At 41.5% G+C, this 21,340-nt stretch overlaps 1 protein-coding gene across 7 annotated transcripts; it reads right to left on the bottom strand.

Moving 5' to 3' along the window:
- Positions 1-151: 151 nt before the first annotated feature.
- LOC126376628 (venom serine protease-like) lies at positions 152-14,097 on the bottom strand. 7 transcript variants are annotated; one of them, XM_050024150.1, is made up of 11 exons: positions 13,955-14,097; positions 12,087-12,166; positions 8,743-8,825; positions 7,016-7,156; positions 5,878-6,004; positions 5,339-5,442; positions 5,004-5,205; positions 3,633-3,696; positions 2,327-2,460; positions 1,346-1,494; positions 152-349 (listed from the first exon to the last, which is right to left on the bottom strand). In XM_050024150.1, exons 3-11 carry the CDS (start codon positions 8,821-8,823, stop codon positions 173-175), a joined length of 1,179 nt encoding a protein of 392 aa, XP_049880107.1. In that variant the 5' UTR covers positions 8,824-8,825; positions 12,087-12,166; positions 13,955-14,097; the 3' UTR covers positions 152-172. The 7 variants fall into 7 exon arrangements, with proteins under 7 accessions (XP_049880107.1, XP_049880103.1, XP_049880108.1 ...); XM_050024146.1 differs by having other exon boundaries at positions 12,091-12,166; XM_050024151.1 differs by lacking the exon at positions 13,955-14,097 and adding an exon at positions 12,269-12,375.
- Between the last annotated feature and the right edge of the window lie 7,243 nt (positions 14,098-21,340).

Here is a 21,340-nt window from a genome sequence, read left to right as displayed (position 1 = left end):
CATCTGCGGCAAATCTACAATAAGTCACGTCAAAATAAAAAAAAGCACGTAGGTTCTGAGTAGATCATACTAAACCTTTTCTTCCTCTGCCAGCTCACCATCAACTTTCGCTTTATATACCGCTTTCGCAATTCTAATTAAAAAAAACAACTCAAAGGGGGAACCAGTGCGTTTATTTGACACAGTAGTTGTATGGGGACTGAGTGGTGATCCAGTTGAGCAGCTGAGTGACCCGGGTATTGATCCCGGGTGACCCGGTGTCGCAGAACTGCCCGGAGCTGATGATGCCGATGCTGAACTGCAACCCGGTTGACGGGTCCGTGAACAGCAGCGGACCACCGGAGTCATCCTGGGAAGATACATAATGTAACATAACAAATACTTTATTGCACACACAGGAGGGCAGCAGTAACTGTCAGTACCATTCAGAGGCGGAGGACAGGAGTCCTAGTATGGCTTTGTAATAGACTACTCTGGGCGCCATCCCACTCGCGTCAGACAGAGTACTGCGGGCGGAAGGCAAGTGGGAAACCACTGCCCTATTTTTCCCTAAACAAGTAGCATGGAAAATGCTGCACCGACAAGAGCGTGGCTCTTAAATTGATGATGGATGACACACAGGATAGAACAGGAGAGGTGGTAACCCAGTTGGTAGAACGCTTGCGTCTCACTTTGAGGTCGCAGGTTCGAATCCAGCACAAGCCTAAACCAATGATTGTCGAATTTATTTTCAAATTCATATATGGATCATAAATGATTATCACGTGCTCAGCAGTGAAGGAAAACATCGTGAGGAGACCCACATTCCTGAGTAATGCATTTTCGGAGATACGTGACCCAACTTGTATTGGGCTGGTTTTCCCATCGCGGGTTGGAAGGTCAGACAGGCAGTCGCTTCTGTAAGAAACCGGTCCTGTCAAATCTTCAGGTTAGGTAAGCGGACCCTGTGAAAAACGGGATAATGCTAGCGAGATGACGACACACAGGAGATACAAAATACAAAACAAAAGAGAAATATAAAGAGTACAATAAATTAGAATGATAGAAATAGGATACATCCATCGCAAGATGAACTAAGTACCCACGTCACTTGATATTAACTCAGAATCATGAGCTGAATCATCCCTCTCAGTATTTGTTACGATACTAACGCCCTGTATAAAGACAAGGTGGTCTGTGGTGATGGATTTCCTCGTATTAGACAACTATATCAATCTAGATAAATAATCTGGTCTCAATTTTTACCTACATTGGAATAAAAGCGGAAAGAAATCACATTAGAACGTGATTTATCAAAAAGACGCTTATGCTTTCACTAGCGGCGATAAAGGCACGTATAGATTACCTGACAAGCATCCTTCCCTTGTGTAAGGGTGCACATCTGCCGGTCAGTAATGGAGATCATGGACCGACACTTGGGCTGGCTCTGCACTTGAATGTCCACCTTCCTCAGCACGTTGGAGGTGGGGCCTCCTATGAACAGCGTGCCCCATCCTGGAAACATTACAGCCAGTGATGTGCCGTTCTTGAGAATGTTCCCACTTTAGGAACGTTCCCGGCAGAATGAAGAATCAAAGCTTATGTAAAAATAGGTTTATTACATAACCTTTAGGCAGAGTACATGAACATACATACATAAACAGCCTATATAAGTCAGGCCTCCCCTCAATCAACCGGAGGGGGTATGGAGCATGCTCCACCACGCTGTTCCATTGCGGGTTGGTGGAGGTGTTTGGGCTGGTAGCCCTTGACTAACGGCTTAGCTTGCCTTCTGAAGCACGGATTCATCTTAGTTTTTCGGACAATCAGGTGACAACAAACAACAATAACAAGGAGAGAGTACAAGAAAGGATAAGGTAGCAGCCTGTATCCTTATTATAAAAGAGTTTTTCGGACGGAAACATCGCCGGGAACGGTTGTTACATACATACACAAACTTGGCCGGACAAATGGGGAGAGTTGAGCGCGAACGTCGGCTCAGGGCGTCGTCGGAGAGAAAAAAATATTTGAAAGAATTAATCGACCCTAGTGGGTCGATAGCGATAAGCGCTGATTGAGGGAAATCGTCGACCACGCCGGCGGAGTCGGTATCGGGGTCCTGAAGTGTTTGGTGTCAAGAGCTGATTGGCCGCCTCTGTGGCTAACTCGAGAAATGCATTTTCAGAGGTATGTAACCTAACTTATATTCGGCTGGTTTTGCCTTCGCGGGTTGGAAGGTCGAAAGGTCGCTTCTGTAAAAAACCGGGCCTGTCAAATCTTCAGGTTAGGTAAGCGGACCCTGAAAAGAACGGGATGATGATGCTATTTTAACTCGTCAGGCACTTACCCAAAGCAGTGAGGTATGTTCCGGCAAAGTCATTGTTGACGTACTTAAAGGGTAGGCAGACGGGGCCGACAGCATCACTGAAGACTATCTCTTGCGCAGAGTTCACTATACCAATGTCGTAGTCGTAATTTTGGCTGGCGACAGAAATATAACCTTTTAACGTAAAATTTTAAATTTATTATTATTTTATTATTGATCTATCTATCTCGTATATATGTCCCACTGCGGGGCACAGGTCTCCCCACAACCGGAGGGGGTATGGAGCATACTCCACCACGCTGCTCCACTGCGTGTTGATGGAGGCATTTGGGCTAGTAGCTCGGGACCAACAGTTTAATGTGCCTTCCGAGGCATGGAATCATCTTATTTTTTTCGGACAACCAGGTGATTCAGCCTGCAATGTCCTAGCCAAACACAGGAGCCGAAGTGATTATCGACAGTGTCACCATATCGGGAATCAAACTGCGGCACGATGGGTGGTGAGGATGGTATCCCGACGTGCCGGCAGAGTAGTGGAATGATTGGTGATAACATAACATAAACAGCCTATATATATATATACGTCCCACTGCTGGGCATAGGCCTCCCCTCAATCAACCGGAGGGGGTATGGAGCATACTCCACCACGCTGCTCCAATGCGGGTTGGTGGCGGATTGGTGATAACGATGACAAAATAACGAATGAGAATTTCGAAATTTAAAATGATTGACGGTCAGAACGAAAGGCCAGTATGTGCAGAGTTTGTACTCTGCTACAACACCTTTGGAAGGGCACCTACGAGGTGGTTTGACATCCTGAAGAAGACGGTGGGCGACAGCATACAGAGGGCGGTCCACGCAGCATATAGCCGTACCGAGTGGAAAACCATAACCTGTGGTCGCGATCCTCAGCAGTGAGGGAACGACGAAGAAGAGACAAGACCTTAATCTCCAGATCGTGAGCCCTAACCACTAGACCACGGATGCAGTTGTGCCCATCATCATCATGAGCCCATTAACGTCTCCACTGCTGGGGCACGGGCCTTCCCTATGGATGGATAGGGAGATCGGGCCTTAAACCATCACGCGGGCCCAGTGTGGATTGATGGTTATTAACGACTGCTAATGCAGCCGGGGCCAACGGCTTAACGTGCCTTCCGAAGCACGGAGGAGCTCGAGATGAAAACTTTTTTTTTTGGTCACCCATCCTATGACCGGCCTTTGCGAAAGTTGCTTAACTTCAACAATCACAGACCGAGCACGTTTACCGCTGCGCCACCGAGCTCCTGCAGGCTCCTCGTTGTGGCCATAAAAAGCTATAATTTACCTATTGAATTGTGGGTGGATGATAAAGTTGGCGACAGGGTAGACTCTCAAGGCTGAAGTATCATCTGAAAATGAAAGTAAGTAAGTACTTTAATAAAAAGAAGAGAGGAACCGTAGTAGCCCAGTTGGTAGAAAGCTCGCCTCTCATGTTGAGGTCGCAGGTTTAAATCCAGTAAAGGCCTAAACCAATGATCGTGGAATTTGTTTTTGAATTCATGTTTGGATTATAAATGATTATCACGTGCTCAGCGGTGAAGGAAAACATCGTCAGGAAACCCACATCCCCGAGAAATGCATTTTCGGAGGAACGTGACCTTACTTGTATTGGGCTGGTTTTCCATTCGCGGGTTGGAAGGTCAGCAGGCAGTCGCGGCCTTAAACTCCGTAAAGGTGGATTTTCTTGTCACACGAAAATTCATAGCATCTGTAAAGTTTAGTAGGAAATATCTATGTGCAAAATTACTATACCAATTAGAAAGTCACACCAATTAGCAAAACAATAATGAAAACTATTTTTTGCATCCGTTAGGTGCTATACATACTTGATAAAGAAGAAACATACATAACATAGCATAAATAGCCTATATACGTCTCACTGCTGGGCACAGGCCTCCCCTCAATCAACTGGAGGGGGTATGGAGCATACTCCACCACGCTGCTCCACTGCGGGTTGGTGGAGGTATTTTTACGGCTAATAGCTGGGACTAACGGCTTAACGTGCCCTCCGAAGCACGGAATCAACTTATTTTTTTAGACAATCAGGTGATTCAAGCCTGTAAAATTCTTACCAAACAAAAGACAGTCTCACAAAGTCAATGTGGGGATCGGGAATCGAACCCGGACCTCCAGATCGTGAGCCTAACGCTCTAACCACTAGACCACGGAGGCTGAAAGAAGAAACATACGTGATTTTTTTGATGATAACCCGAAGTATAATCCAGAACCCGGTTGGCAGAACGCTTGCCTCTCACTTTGTGGTCGCAGGTCCGAATCGATAATCACGTGCTCAGCGGTGAATGAAAACATCGTGAGGAAACCCACATTCCCGAGAAATTCATTTGGTACGTGACCTAACCTGAATTGGGCTGATTTTCCCTTCGCGGGTTGGAAGGTCAGACAGGCAGTCTCTTTTGTAAAAAACCGGACCTGTGAAATCATCAGGTTAGGTAAGCGGATTCTGTGAAAAACGGGATAATGCTGGGGAGATGAATAGATGATTATAGACTATGACCTGCCTGATTAAAATCGAGAAGACCTTGCGGCCGCCTCGACTGAGAACGGAGTCGAGAAAGGGTCGAGTGAACGTTTTAGAATGGTATATAGTACACCTATGACGGTACGATTGGTGAGGTAGGTCATTGACCTTACTTACTCCCTGTACTGGTGTCGTGCTCGCCGGCAGCAATGGCTATATTACTGGTGCTCTGGTAGGCGAGGCAGTGTGCCGCGGTGAGCACGCTGCGAGGGTTGATGATCACCCCCCCGCACTTTATCTGCCTGATAGACAGGTCCACCAACCCCACCATCATGGGGTACTCGTTCACCCCCGTGGGGACACCCCCTACGATACGATTCTGTAAAAAAAAAAAGAAAAACAATTTGTCTCCATACATCGAAATGGGTCGCAATTAGTTTACCGACTGCGAATAAATTCGTAATTGCATTTTTTTTTTGTTATGGAACAAGATGTCAAAGGTGGTGTCTTACAGATTTTTTCCAACCACAGCGGCAGATATCGGTAGGCGTTGCGGGCTGGGCAGACAGTTGACACGTGAAACGACCTCCGGGACTGTTGTTGGCAACGATTAAACCTGGGGACAGACGGTATCATGCAGGTATAAAAAAGCGTTCGTAATTTTCAAAATACTTATCCGAGAACTGTCAAGTAACCAAACTAATGTTACGTCACTTCCCTTTAGTTACCATTTAATAGTCACTCAATTGGAGCTCGGTGGCGCAGCGGTAAACGCGCTCGGTCTGCGATTGTTGAAGTTAAGCAACTTTCGCAAAGGCCGGTCATAGGATGGGTGACCACAAAAAAAAAGTTTCATCTCGAGCTCCTCCGTGCTTCGGAAGGCACGTTAAGTCGTTAGTCCCGGCTACATTAGCAGTCGTTAATACACATCAATTCGCACTGGGCCCGCGTGATGGTTTAAGGCCCGATCTCCCTATCCATCCATAGGAAAGGCCCGTGCCCCAGCAGTGGGGACGTATGGGCTGATGATGATGTATGTACCACTACATACCGATACTGATCACCTGTCCAGTAGACACTGCCGTCACGGATCCCGTGCCGCAGTACCGGTCAGCATTGTTCAGCTGCAGGTCGCCAGATTTGGAGATCAGCAAGCGGTCTTGCGCACAGTTCGTCGTCTGAACAGTAAAGAATAAAATAATAAAAATAATTTTATTTTTCTCCGGTAAGTAAGTATTTTACAATATCGAAATTGTGGGCCTCCCAGTAAGCAATTTTAATATGCTCGTGATGCACGCTGCTGCCGAGGGTTACAATATACAGGGTGTTAGTAACATCGTAACGAAAACTTTAAGGAATGATAAAGACCATGATTCTGAGTTGATATCAAGTTGGAATTTTCCGTCGCAAAAGTTTGGGTCGGAAAATAATTTTAAAAAATCATGAATTTTTTGACAGGTAATTCTACTTGATATCAACTCAGAATCATGGTCTGAATCATCCCCCTCAGTATTCGTAACAGTGTCACTAACACCCATACCTACTTGTATGGCTACCGTATGTACTTGTAGGTACGGGGTGTCAGTGACATCGTAACGAATACTGAGAGGGATGAGTCAGCTGATTATTCTGAGTTAATATCAAGTGGAATTTTCCATCGCAAAAGTATATTTAAAAGAAAATTTAAAAAACTAAAAAAATAATAATTAATTGTGCGACGAAAAATTCCACTTGATATTATACATATTAACCCAGAATCATGGTCTGAATCATCCCCCTGAATTTTCGTTACGATGTCACTAACACCCTGTATAAATAAACTTAAAAATAAAATAAAGTGAAAAGAAACACAAAAAGTAAAATTAAAACAGTAAAGAATAGTGTAAGTAATTCAAATTCAATATACATAAAATAACAAATACTTTATTGCGCAAACAGGAAAAAACAAAAGGGAAATAGAATGAGTACAATAGGCGGCCTTATTGTGAAGTAGCAATCCAGGCAACCTTTAAGTATAGGTGATATTTAATTAATCGAATTATATTGAGGAGCTCGGTGGCGCAGCTGTTAACGCGCTCTGTCTGCGATTGTGATATGTTGTATCCATCCATAGGGAAGGCCCGTGCCCCAGCAGTGGGGACGTTAATGGGCTGGTGATGATGATGATGAATATTATGTAATATACTTACAAATGGCAGCCGTATCTCGGAGCAGTCGAGGCGGCAGTTGTAACCGCGTGGGCAGTACCCCACCCAGCGACATTGCTTGGAGCGGGGGTAGTAGTTGGGGTAGTTCGGACTGTAGACGTAGTACGTCTGGCCTATTTGGACCTGTTCAAAAAAATATATTTTAGTTTTTATTAAAAAAAACGAACATAAAAATCCTTCATAGCCCTGTTCGAAGAACAATACGATACAAATACACTTTATTGCACCAAAATAAAAAGAAACAATTACAAAAAGACTCTTAACTAAGTACATGGCAAATGGCGGCGTTATCGCTTAAAGCGATTTCTTCCAGACAACCATAAGGTGAGGAAGAATGAAGAAAACCTTAAGTGCACTTAAGTGCAGTGTGGTGGTGGGTCTTAAGACCTCCTGTCGGGTCTGCATGACAACCGCGCCGCGCCCGTACGAATTATATCGAATAAGAATAAAAAAATATATTGCCAGTAACAATTTACATTTGCTATATGAACTAGGTAATTATGAATATTGCGAATACGGGCAAAAGGAAATGGCTCAGCTTGTGCTGCGATGGAGCCATGTTATGGCGCCATCCAGCGCTGGTTTTCAGTCATTTCCTCTTCCTGGGATATTGTGCCGAAGTAATATCGAGCGCTTCGACTAATAAACGATACGAATGCTATCTACGTAGATGGACGTCAAACGGCTATTGGTCGAAGCGCTCAATATAATTCGCGCCATGTCATGTCGTTTCTGTAATAGAACGAAAACACCTACAAAAACATAAATTTTATAATTATGACAACTAATGGTTCAGATTTTCTCCACACAAATAATTCGCTGGGGTTAGTGACTGAACTTTTGCTTGTACCTTCTTTAACACACATCACATTCATTAGCTCACAACTATATCCCAATTGGGGTAGTCAGAGGTGCATCCGTCGCAAGATGAACTAAGCACCCACATCTCACCGAGCTTTCTGTTAGATTTGTTCTGTGTTCTTTACATTTACTTAATTTTCCTCTATTAAGATAATTTTGTCGCATAGATAATTTTCATAACAGTTTTTAATTTTATCTGTCAGTAGGTGTATTTTGAATATCACTCCAATCGAATCTAATTGCTGGTAGATAACACTATAGTTATTGTTTTCCAATAAACTGACAAGACAATGTACCTAATGCGGCTGGATCTAAGATTATTGTATCCTTATTATAATCTATATAAGTAAGTGTTATTGTCAATAAAATGACATATTATCATGTCGTCCAAATCGTATCCGGCGACGGCGACTTCTAAATATCCCGGGTCGTTGTTGTGGTGGGCTCTGATGTGGCTGGCGAATATACAATATTAACTAAAATAGGTTATAACTTAAAATAAAATTAGATGGCGTCTGCAGGAAATAGGCTAGTTTCCAACTAGTCAAATCAGTTACTTTTTACTAAACGTCAAAACACGAAATTACTATGGAATTTGTATGAAAAAGCACTCTGTGACGTCATAGAAAAACGTGACAAAATGTCGGACTTATTATTACGTTTTTCTTGATTAAAATTCATAAATAAGTTTAATAGAAAAAAGAAAATGTTTTTCGTTAGTTTTAGATGTGTCTTTATTTAGTAATCAGAATTTCATAATTTATCTTGAACCTAGTACACGACCCTATTAGCACCAATGTATAATAAGTATCTGCCTTAGATTGCAGTTTAAAGTCGAATGTGTTTACCTGTTGAGAATAATCGCAACTAGAATCTTGAGCGGCTGCAAAACCGAAGAGCGCCAATACGATCCCCGCTGTACCTAACATCGCTGCAACATCCATTAAAATTGTAAGTATTAAAAATACCAGTGGTCCAGTTGTTAAGCGTTGGGCTCACGATCCGGAGGTCCCGGGTTCGAATCCCGGTGGGGACATATCAGAAAAATCACTTTGTGATCCCTAGTGTGGTCAGACATTACAGGCTGATCACCTGATTGTCCAAAAGTAACCGACTGTATAAGTAACTGACGATCCGTGCTTCGGAACGCACGTTAAGCCGTTGGTTCCGGTTACTACATAATTTTAATTTTTACTATTGATGTAAGTACGTAGTCGTTATATGAGTCATGTCAGGGGCCTTTGGCGGCTCAATAGTAACCCTGATACAAGGGTTGATGAGGTTGGTAATCCACCTCACAACCCACACTAGAGAAGAAGAAGTATTAAAAATAAATAGAACAATGGCTTGGTGGTCGGATGACATTGTGAGGTACGTCGCAAGCAATGGATGAGACTTGCACAGAACCGGAAAAGAAAGAGAGGAGGCCTATACCCAGCAGTGGGTGGATACAGGCTGAGTAGACAGATAGATAGAACAATGGCCCAGATTCCTGCAGACACCTCCTAATTTTATTTTAAGATATACCCGTCATTTTCTTATCCGCCGAATCGGAAAGGGACGGATGGTTGACTGACTACTGTTAATTTTAAAATGAATGAATAACCCGCGCGAATAAAATAGTCATCGCGCGGTATTGTGTGTGCACTCAACTTAATTCTGTCGGGTTATTGTCCGATATAAAATTTCGGAAGGGTTTTTTTCTGCCTAAAATTGACGTGTGTTCCGTAAATTTTATGCATCTCGATTCGTTTTCAGTGGATAAGATAATAACAGATATAACTTAAAATAAAATTAAATGGTGTTTACAGGAATTAGCACCAATGTTGTACCTAAGTGCCACATCCAAGATGAAATGATAGATATGATGAACCTTATCGTGAAAGGTAATCGACCAATATCGGCTAATACAATTACACTTTATAATACACAATAGTATTAACTACTTGGCCAGATAAATAGGGAGCGGTGAGGGCTCTCACCCGGTACAAAACTTAAGACAACAGGCCTGAGGGTGCCCAGTGGCTCAGGGCGTCGTCTGAGAGGATAACACAATTCCATATAACATGACATCACGCCTGAGTCCCCAAAGGGGTAGGTTAAGGTGTTGTCTCGAACTGTAATCAGTTCTCGAATTTAAATAATCAAATTCATAATGATATTAAAATACATCATATCGATTTTATTTTTACTCGAGTGAGTAATCGATTTGTAGGTTATGTATGTCATAACAATACTGGCCAGAAAAATGTTGATGCTTTTGGCGGGCTGTCATTACGAAAAAACTAAATAATTTTCAGAGAACAAATGAAAGTGCATTAGAACAGAGAACAGAAATCAGTGAACATTCAGATTATTCAGAAACAGATCAGAGCAGAAGTAACAGTGTGTTTTCGGATATAACAGTCAACAACGGTTTTACCAGGCTTCCTGTCGATGCGCAGGAAGAGTGTTCGGTTGGGTCTTATGATACTTATATATTTTCCTAATTACTTAGATATCGGTTATGCTATAGGTATTTGTATTGTTTGGTATAGGTCGACAAAGGGAGCGGGTGAGGTTGCATTGAGGGGAGAGAACAGAGGTCAGTGAATATTCAGATTATTCAGAAACAGATTAGAGAAGGAACAGTGTGTTTTCAGGTATAACAATCAACAACAGTTTTATCAGACTTCCTGTCGATGCGCAGGAAGAATATTCAGTTAAGTCTTATAATACTTATATATTTGTCCTAATTACTTAGATATCAGTTATGCTATATTTGTATTATCCGATACAAATCGATAAAGAGAACAACAGTCAGTAAACAGTAAAACAAACAGTAAAACATTGCAGTAGGTGATATCGTTGTGGTGATTTACCAGGTAATCAGATGAATTTATCAAGGCAATCAGGTTGACAGGGATGGCTGTAAGGGGCGGTTTGGAGGCCATTCGCGGGGTTTCACCCCATATTCAAACATCGTGGGTTTTTTACTCTATATTCAGACAGCTATGGGCACGTTGTCCATTTGTGGGTATTTTGCCCCATTTGTATTCATATAACTATGAAACATTCTAATCCCATATTCTAACATCGCAGGTTTTTTACCCTATATTTAGACAGCTATGGGCATGTTGCCCATTTGTGGGTATTTTGCCCCGTAGGTATTCATGTAACTATGACACATTTCAGTTTTGGAATGTGATTCAGAATTCAGATAATTCGTGACTTTACATGATTATGTATGGTTCACGACAGGTGTATTCTACCCATTCTCCGCCAGCTATGTTTAAATCCCATGAAATTGGCCATTTCATCCCCCTAGCATTATCCCGTTTTTCACAGGGTCCGCTTACCTAACCTGAAGATTTAACAGGACCGGTTATTACAGAAGCGACTGCCTGTCTGACCTGCCAACCCGCTAAGGGAAAACCAGCCCAGTACAAGTTAGGTCACATACCTAAGAAAACGCATTTCTCGGCAATGTGGTTTTCCTCACGATGTTTTCCTTCGCCGCTGAGCACGTGATAAAAAACATTTATGATCCAAACATGAACTCGAGAACAAGTTCGACAATCAAGGATAAGGTCAGGAGGTTGATGATGATTTAATAACACAATAAACAATATACACAGCCATCAACCCCAACAGTCCCAACACCATCCTGCGCGCTGGCGGACCGGATGGATTCACGGTTGCTGGGCCGATGGATACGACTGCGCGCAGTCAAGTAAATATAGTCTGCCGCCATCGGGGGTCCAACCGGCCTCGATTACTTCTTTGTTACTAATACTAGATTTAAGTTTGTAATGTTTATTATTATTTGTATGTCGTTTCCATATCTCGGGCCTATGGAGTCCCGGACTTTTGGAAGCACGTCTTCCAAAAGTCCGGGACTTTTGGAAGACGCGCTTCGTGGGGCCGAAGCCAACACGTAGAGGCCCCTTAAGACAGTTTAATCTAAATGTGGTGTGACACCAACCGGCGATTATCCCTGTATGCACTATGGGAGTGCACCCAAAGACAATCCCCGGTTCGTGTAGGACTATTGCAGATTATGGGAACAAAGAGAACTGGGCTATTGGGTCGGGGGTTAGTGGACCGGGATACTGGAGCTATGGGGGACTATGGCGCATGTTCGACCAATGTTGGTAAACATGGATAAACATCATAACATTATTATTATTATTAATAATTATTATAAACTTACTTACTGTATTAGATGTAGGTGCTCAGCTACCGACTAAGAAACACTCGAGGCAGTTAATAAACTGCCAACTCATTTGTTTACTGAAAAATAATTAACATGACAATAGGAGGTATATAGTTTAGTTAGTATAAATATTATTGTATTATAAAAACACTTGTGCTAACCAAAACTGTAATCTTTACCGTGAAGGTATTTCTGAATTTTTCAGCAAGAAATTCGTTAAAATTTCGTAAACATGTCTTTATATAGGTACTAGCGGGCTCGATACTCGATAGTTGATAAAATAATATATATTATCAATTTCATAATTGATAATAGTATCTATTTCTTTATCACAAAAATAGATATAATCTTTATTTGGACTCATCAAAAAAATATATTAAGTGTAAGTACTTACATTAGAAAGAAAAAATAATTTGTTTTCATGCATAAAATTTTACCGTTTTAAAGTACCTATTTAAATGTATCCCGGTATTTGCATTGCGCACTTGCTTTTATATGCGCAAATGTCATATTGCAATATTGCTTTCTTAGATGAATTGCTTCGATGTGGCCATTTTATCCCCCCAGTCGACTCTATCGTGTGGGTTATGAGGTGGAATACCAACCTCATCAACCCTGGTGTCAGGATTACTATTGAGCCGCCAAAGACCGCTGACATGACTCTTGTAACGACTGTGTACTTAAGTCATTAAGTAGTAACTTTGACCAAGGACTTAACGTGCATTCCGAAGCACGGAGCTTACTTTCGGACGTAGTATTATTCCTTATTCGATGCTTTCGGACGAACAGGTGAACAGCCTGCAATGTCTTAACAAAACCAGGGCCCACAAAGCGATTTTTGTGATATGTCCCCACCGGGATTCGAAACCGGGACCTCCGGATAGTGAGCCCAACGCTCAACCACTGGACCACAGAGCACATAATTATCTAAACTTACTGCACATAGATTACAATTACAACATTGTAAAATTCACGTTCACTATCCCGTATACTACTTGGCCGGACAAATGGGGAGCGCAGAGGTCACTCACCCGTTTAGTCGTTTAGGTTAGTTCACCCAGGTTAAATTCCCTAAGAATAATATAGATGGCTCTGTCCAGATTCAACGTGATAATTACCTATTTTCTTATTCCTCGGGTACATAATTATTCAAAAATACAATTGAAAATGGCAGAAGCATAAAAAATATTTTTTGCTTCATATTTGGATCACATTATGTATAGATTTATATTGCTTCCTATATTGCTTTTTTATTTTGATCAGAATAATAATGGGTGGAAGATGTACTTAATTGCGCCTGGGTGTAATAAAAACGGTCATCATTTATACCCAAAAACAAAGATACAAGATGCATAATGTCTGTTATCCGTGAAATTAGAAGGTTAAACGAAGAAAAAACTTAACAACGCCATCTATCGTGTTTTGGGGGAACGTCGATTGGAAAGTCCCTCTTTAGTTAAGCGAGTTTTTATTTATTGGAGTTGGCAACACTGATGAATGTTTAGCGTACATACAGGCTTTTTGGCGGGAACGGAAACGGGACGGTTGCTTTCTTCATTGAATAATCTAAATAATCAATGCTAAGTGGTGTTTTGTGGTTAGTGATCGCATAAAGTTATCAGAAAACATTCGCGACAGTGTTATTATATCGGAATATTCAATAAACAAAGATAAAAGATGCATAATGTCTGTTATCCATGAAATTAGAAGGTTAAACGAAGGAAAATCTTTACAACGCTATCTATCCTTCATTGTGTTTGAGGAACGTAGCCTTGAAAGACCCCCCCCCCCCTCTTCCCCCCGCCTCTCTCTCCTCTCCCCTCGACTTTCGTTAGAAACAAATAAAAATACATAATAATATTTACCTCAAGGACAAGGTAGATTTTCACGTTTCCAAAATATGAAAATTGGTACACATACATATATACACTTACTTAAATATAAATATATCACTTCTAAGTAAGAACTGAATAACGAATCCTTATTTTTGTTTTAAAATAAGTACTTTAATACTTATTTACCTACTGTAATTATTAAGTACTTGAATATTTTTTGAACTGATTATTTGAATTGAACGTAAATAAATACAAAATAGAACGAAGTCGACAGTGTATACTCGACAGTCGTGATGCACCTTATAATATAATGTTTTAATTGTCTCATTAACACTGTTGCTGATAACACCTACACTTCACGGCAATAAAATATGAACATAACATAACATACATAAACATAAACAGCCTATACACGACCCACTGCTGGGCACAGGCCTCCCCTCAATCAACCGGAGGGGGTATGGAGCATACTCCACTACGCTGCTCCAATGCGAGTTGGTGGAGGTGTTTTTACAGCTAATAGCCGGGATGAACGGCTTAACGTGCCCTCCGAAGCACGGAATCATCTTACTTTTTCGGACAATCAGGTGATTCAAGCCTGAAAAGTCCTTACCAAACAAAGGACAGTCTCACAAAGTGATTTCGACAATGTCCCCATCGGAAATCAAACCTGGACCTCCAGGTCGTGAGCCTAACGCTCTAACCACTAGACCACGGAGGCTGTTGAACATAACATAACAGACAATAAATAAAATATAAATATAAAACAGGTCATAAACGGAATACCAACCTCATCAACCCTGGTGTCAGGGTTATTACTGTGCCGCCAAAGGCCCCTGACATGGCTCATGTAACGACTACATAATTACATCAGTATGTAGTAACCGGGACCAACAACTTACGTGCGTTCCGAAGCACGGATCGTCTTACTTTCGGACACGAAACTAGGGATAACAAAGTGATTTTTATGATATGTCCCCACCGGGATTCGAACCCGGGGCATCCGGATCGTGAGCCCAACCCTCAACCGAGGTCGAGAGCCCGTTCCTCATTGGGACTGATCCTTCAAAAGCCAGGATATCTGGCAACATATACAGGAAATCTAGTGCGTCATTTCGAAACACACAAACACGCCTTTGACTGCAATAACATTCTGCATCTGCACGATGTCGCGTAAACAGATATTGTTTAGTGTATTAACATGAAAATACTGATTATGCTTCTACACTTCTGAGAGCGAACGTGTTCAGCTTCTGGAGATATTAGGTAAAATAATCATTTAAATTCTAATTAAAAATATATTTATTCCGTAAGTAACATAGTTACACTTTGAATCGTCATTTTTTACATACCGAATGACTCCCGCCTAAAACTACTGCAGCTCCTCACAACCTGTATAGCCGGGGAAAAGAAGCTGTAAGAAAAATCTCGGCACAGGGCCCTAGACGTTACGAAGACATTAAGTACCTAGCCGGACAAATGGTGAGCCCTGAGGTCTCTGACCATGATTCTGAGATGATATCAAGTGGAATTTTCTGTCGCAAAAGTAAAGAACTGAAAATAATTTGAAATACCTACTTAATACTAAATTTTTCATGACTTTTCCGAAAGGTTTTTTCAGTAGGTACGTCAATAACTTACCATGAAAATGCAACTGACTATACCTACAAAGGCCCCTAATCGTTTTTATAAAGGTTGTGAAGCAATATAGATAAGGGAATATTCCGACACACTATTTCTTTTCTAGTCCAACTCAAGTAACATGTACTAGTTTAAATGACAAAATGGTGATTAATTGAATTAATTAGGTACCTACTAGCTTAAAAATAGGATATTAGACATTCGAAAATAAGTTATAAGTACCTACTGAATTAAGATATTTTTAATATGGATTTTCAACTCAGAATCATGGTCTGAACCATCCCGCTCAGTATTCGTTACGTTGTCACTAACACCCATACCTACTTGTATGGCTACCTGTACGTACTTTTACGGGGTGTAAGTGACATCATAACAAATACTGAGAGAGATGGTCAGCTCATTATTCTGAGTTAATATCAAGTGGAATTTTCCATCGCAAAAGTATAGAATTGAAAATAATTTAAAAAACTAAAAAAAAACATGAAGTTTAACAGAATATTCCACTTGATATTAACTCAGAATCATGGTGTGCGTCAAGCTAGCGGCCTCAAAAAAAAATGGGCACGAAAAAATAATTTTACCATACCAAAAATTAGTACTCTTATTGAAAAAAATAGTACCGGTTGTAAAAAAATTAGTACCATCACGGTTCTGGATTTATAAATAGCCATGTTTTATTGCACTTGCTAGCTTGACGGTGAGCGAAATCATCCCTCAGTATTCGTTACAATGTCACTAACATCCTGTATAGTCATAGTCATTTATTGATAATAATAATAAAGTACACGTCACAGATATTATTATAGAATTCAATTAAATTCAATTTATATTAAATATTATTACGGAATTCAATTACATTAAAATATATTATTAATTAAAGGTCGTCAAAACTACAGAATGCCTTTTTCAAGTCTTAGTTTAAATATAGTGCAATTTTTTGCTTGTGTGATATGGTTAGACAGTTTACAAATATGTACCTTCCTAGCGATGTGTTTTTGTGTATTCAGTTGGACTATGTTGGACAATATAAGAAATAGCTACCTACTTAACACGAACAATTTCAGTAGCACGTTGGTATGTTTGGTAAGTATAGATAAAGGTACTAATTCCTGTAGACACCATCTAATTTTATTTTAAGTTTTATACTTACTTGTCATTTTCTTATCCGCCGAAAAGGAAAGGGACGGATGATGGACAACCGTTAATTATAAAATGAATGCAGCGAATCAAATAGGCATCTCGCTAAAATACAACCCGCTTGACGTGTGCTGTCAACTTAATTCTGGCGGGTTATTAGCCGAAGTAAAATTTTGAGTTGTTTAAATCCCCGTGGACCCTTGACACTACCCGATGGCACCACCGGTAGTATCAAGGGTATTATTCCGCGTGCCCGCATGGCACCACCGGGGTCCAAAAGTTACTATTCTTTTATATCGTGAAACCACCCAAATATAAATAATAATAATAATAATTACACGATATAAAAGAATAGTACCTTTTGCACCCCGGTGGTGCCATGGGCACGCGGAATAATACCCTTGACACTACCGGTGGTGCCATGGGCACGTAATAATACCCTTGACACTACCGGTGGTGCCATCGGGTAGTGTCAAGGGTCCGCGGGGGTTTAAATTTCTGCCTAAAATTGATGTGTGTTCCATAAATTTTATGCCTGTCGATTGCCCGTCCCTTTCTTTTTCGGCGGATAAGAAAATAACAGGTATAGCTTACAGTAAAATTACATGGTGTGTACTTACAGGAATTAGCACCAATACGTTCCGTGGTCCAGTGGTTGAGCGTTGTGCTCACGATCCGGAGGTCCCGGGTTCGAATCCCGGTCGGGACAAATCACAAAAATAACTTTGTGATCCCTAGTTTGGTTAGCACAGGCTGATCACCTGATTATCCAAAAGGAAGATGATCCGTGCTTCGGAAGGCACGTTAAGCCGTTGGACCCGGCTATTACTTACTTATGTAAGTACGTAGTCGGTACATGAGTCATGTAAAGGACCTTTGACGGCTCATTAGTAACCCTGACACCAGGGTTGATGGGGTTGGTAATTCACCTCACAATCCACACGTTAGAAGAAGATTAACGTTATTGTAAAATATGTTGCATTAGGGATTATAGATGTTATTCAAATGAAATCAAATCAATAATACATTAAAATATTACATTTGTTTATTTTGTATTTTTTCATTTAATATTTTGACTCGGATTATACTTTACGTTTCAAATCTCGCGAAGATAAAGTTTAAGGCCAGCGAATATAAATAGGGGTATAACGTAAGTATGTCTTGGTCAATGCATACAAAATTATGCATCAGTAAAGATAGTAAATTCGCAACAAAACAAACCATCAATAACGCTGGTAGCTGGTACACGTCCCACTGCTGGACTCAGACTTTTCCCACAATTCGAATACCGTTCAGCGCTTATCGCTATCGACCCACTAGAGTCGATTAATTCTTTCAAATATTCTTCTTCTCAAACGACGCTCTGAGCCGAGGTTCGCGCCCAACAGGGCACATTCAGGCCTGTTGTCTTAAATTTTCCACCGGGTGGTAGCCCTCAGCGCTCTCCATTTGTCCGGCCAAGTAGTTAATACATTAAGTCACCAAAAAAAGAAAAAGTATAGCGTTTAGTCGCTGTAAAATAGTAGATTACTCATAGTTTTTATTGACGTGACTTATTGTAGATTTGCCGCAAATGGCATTATCTACTTGGCCGGGTAAATGGGGAGATGCTCAGGGCTCTCAAACGGTACAAAGTTTAAGACAAAACGGTGAGAGCCCTCAGCGGTCCCCATTTGATAAAAGGCTACGGACAAGAGCCTAGTAGCTCATCATTATCCCGTTTTTCACAGGGTCCGCTTACCTAACCTGAAGATTTGACAGGTCCGGTTTTTTACAGACGCGACTGCCTGTCTGACCTTCCAACCCGTGAAGGGAAAGCCAGACCAAAACAGGCTAGGTTACATACACACGCAAATGCATTTCTCGGGAATGTGGGTTTCCTCACGATTTTGTCCTTCACCGCTGAGCACGTGATAATTATTTATGATCCGAACATGAATTCGAAAACAAATTCGACAATCATTGGTTTAGGCCTGTGCTGGATACGAACCAACTGGGCTTCCACGGCTTCCTAAAAGCCTACTAGCTCATTGACTGGATTTGTAAATATTTAATTTCTGTTTATTTTTAACATATTTTTTTTTAGGTTTCTGGTCATCCATCGAGAAAACTACAAAATCTGTTTCAATAAATAATTTATTTCCATTTCTACAAACCATAACATAAGAAAACTAGGTATGTTCAAAAGTGACAGCTAACATTTCAAGGTTAGCCCAGCTGACGTCATACCGCCCTGGGTTGCCATTTCGTAAAAAATAAATTACATACCTACTTACGACCAATATTTTTATATTTACTTTGCAAAGAAATTTCGAACATTTAGTAAAAGAGTTACTTACAGTTTTAATGATTTTATATATGTGACAAGTAATAGTAATTAAATACTCTCTCTTTCTTTATTTAAGAGCTGCGCTCTTGTCGGTAGAGAAATCGCCATTACTCCATAGATAGGGCGTGTAGAACGGTAAATAAATTGAACGGGAATTAAATACATTAGTCAGTAATTCACTTAATTTTCAATAATAAAATTTACGTCCTTGGAACGTTGGAGTTCAATTTGGAGTCAATTTAATGGTAACACAGTGGTAAAACTTACGTCAGCAATGGGCTAGCAATGGCGGCTTGTCATAGGATCGAGCATACCTGGTCTTCTTATACCTTGCTACAAACTACACACAACTACATAAAGCCTCATACCTGCTAGGGGACATTTGTCGAGCGAAATGTGTCCGGATGCAGAGCGATATCGCCCCACATCACGAGACATCTTATGACTTTAGACATAGAATAAGGAATGATACTACGTCTTTAGGGCTTATTACACCTACCTGTCCGACAAGCTAGATGCGTCAAGGTCACGGGTGGTTACCATGGCTACTCCCCGCCAACTCGCTCGAGATCGTGGTTACCATGGTTACGACCCGCCGATTTGCTATTAGACTGCACGATCTGGGGGGTTAAAAAGGCCACATCAAAGCAATCCATCCAAGAAAGCAATATTGCTATTTGACATTTGTTGACACTGCGCACTAACCTTTGAAATTGATTGAATTGATTGCTTTCCATGTGTAACACTAAGTCGTTTTTTTTGTACTCATTATTTATTTTTTTAAATTTTATGTGCGGGTACTCGCGTTTCACCGATCGGCGTGGGTTGAAAATCAGTGTTGCCCTCTGGGTAAATTTTCACTGAACCCTGGCCTTTTTTGGTGAACTGCGGCACCCATATACCTTTATGTTTTCCAACTAAATATTAATGTTATGTGTGTATATTTTAATGTTGTAAATGTATATGTGTGTCGTAGATTTTACCTAAATAAACTTTTTTATTATTATTATTATATGTCTTTTTCATATCTCGGGCCTCTGGAGGCCCGGACTTTTGGAAGGCGTGCGTGGGGCCGAAGCCAACACGTAGAGGCCCCTTAAGACAGTTTAATCTAAATGTGGTGTGACACCAACCGGCGATTATCCCTGTATGCACTATGGGAGTGCACCCAAAGACAATCCCCAGTTCGTGTAGGACTATTGCAAAATATGGGAACAAAGGGAACTGGGCTATTGGGTTGGGGGTTAGTGGACCGGGATACTGGAGCTATGGGGAACTATGGCGCCTGCTCGACCAATGTTGGTAAACATGGATAAATGAGCAGGCGGTGACTCGCCACTCACTGGATGGGCCACCTATCTAGCCGACGCGACTGGACGGCAAGGCAGCAACATGGTTGTGAGCAGCTCAGGGTGTCGAGAGGTGTACACCGCTTTCTGCGAGGCGGTTTACCCGCCTCACCAACTCGCGACTTATGCATCTTTCACTTCCACCCTGCGAGCGTATAGCTCTAACGCCCCACTCTGGCCGGCCAATGAAGGCAAGCCAAAGGTGAGAGTCCTGCGGCCCCCGCTGGGGTCCACTCCGGCCGGCCAGTGAAGGCAAGCCGGAGACGGAGGGCCTGACCGACTCTCGGGGGATCTCAGCTCCGTGGTGTCGTCACTCACCAACAGCTCGCCACAAGCTGGCCTGCGGAGACTGACTGCACTGTTGAATTCGCCAGGTTCGCTGATGAATTCACCAGGGGGCGATGGGGTCGTCACATCCCGACGCCTTTATTATTATTATTATTATTATTATTATTATTTAAATGTCAAATTATAAAGTGACCTTTTTAAGCTCCCTGATCGGGAAACGGGAGTTGGTGGGGAAACCTTGGCAACCATCGTGACCTTGACGCATCTAGCCTGTCGGACAGGTAGCCCTTGTTTTAGTCGTCGGGTGAAATATGGCGACGCGTCGTCGTTCGATATCTCCGGCGATGTACATGTCTACATATGCCCCCTAGTGGGGACGAAGTATCAAGATTTAAGACTAGAGTTAAATGGCCGGATAATGGTGCCGATTCGTGCAATCATAAACTTAAAAACTTTATTTGTCAAGACTAACTCTGTCTCTAACTTGTACGTATTGCTAGTGAAGGACAGCACTAGTTTAAGAACTGTAAAATAAATTAGGTTAAGTTTGTGTGCGCGAATTGGCATCATTGTCCAATTCACATTATTCCAGTAAGAGCTATTGGCGTTCACTGGATTTCAGTACCCCGATACCGACTCCGCCGGCGTGGTCGACGATTTCCCTAAATCAGC

This window comes from Pectinophora gossypiella, chromosome 21 (assembly GCF_024362695.1).
Source record: "Pectinophora gossypiella chromosome 21, ilPecGoss1.1, whole genome shotgun sequence".
Lineage (NCBI taxonomy): Eukaryota > Metazoa > Arthropoda > Insecta > Lepidoptera > Gelechiidae > Pectinophora > Pectinophora gossypiella.
This window is presented reverse-complemented; position numbering and strand designations above follow the sequence as displayed.

Coding starts and splice junctions, on each gene's coding strand:
- LOC126376628 (XM_050024150.1), bottom strand. CDS start 8,823: ATGTTAGGTACAGCGGGGATCGTATTGGCGCTCTTCGGTTTTGCAGCC. Junction 5,206..5,338: donor GCTGTGGTTGGAAAAAATCT/GTAAGACACCAC, acceptor TTTTTTTTACAG/AATCGTATCGTAGGGGGTGT. Junction 1,495..2,326: donor AACATACCTCACTGCTTTGG/GTAAGTGCCTGA, acceptor TAATGTTTCCAG/GATGGGGCACGCTGTTCATA.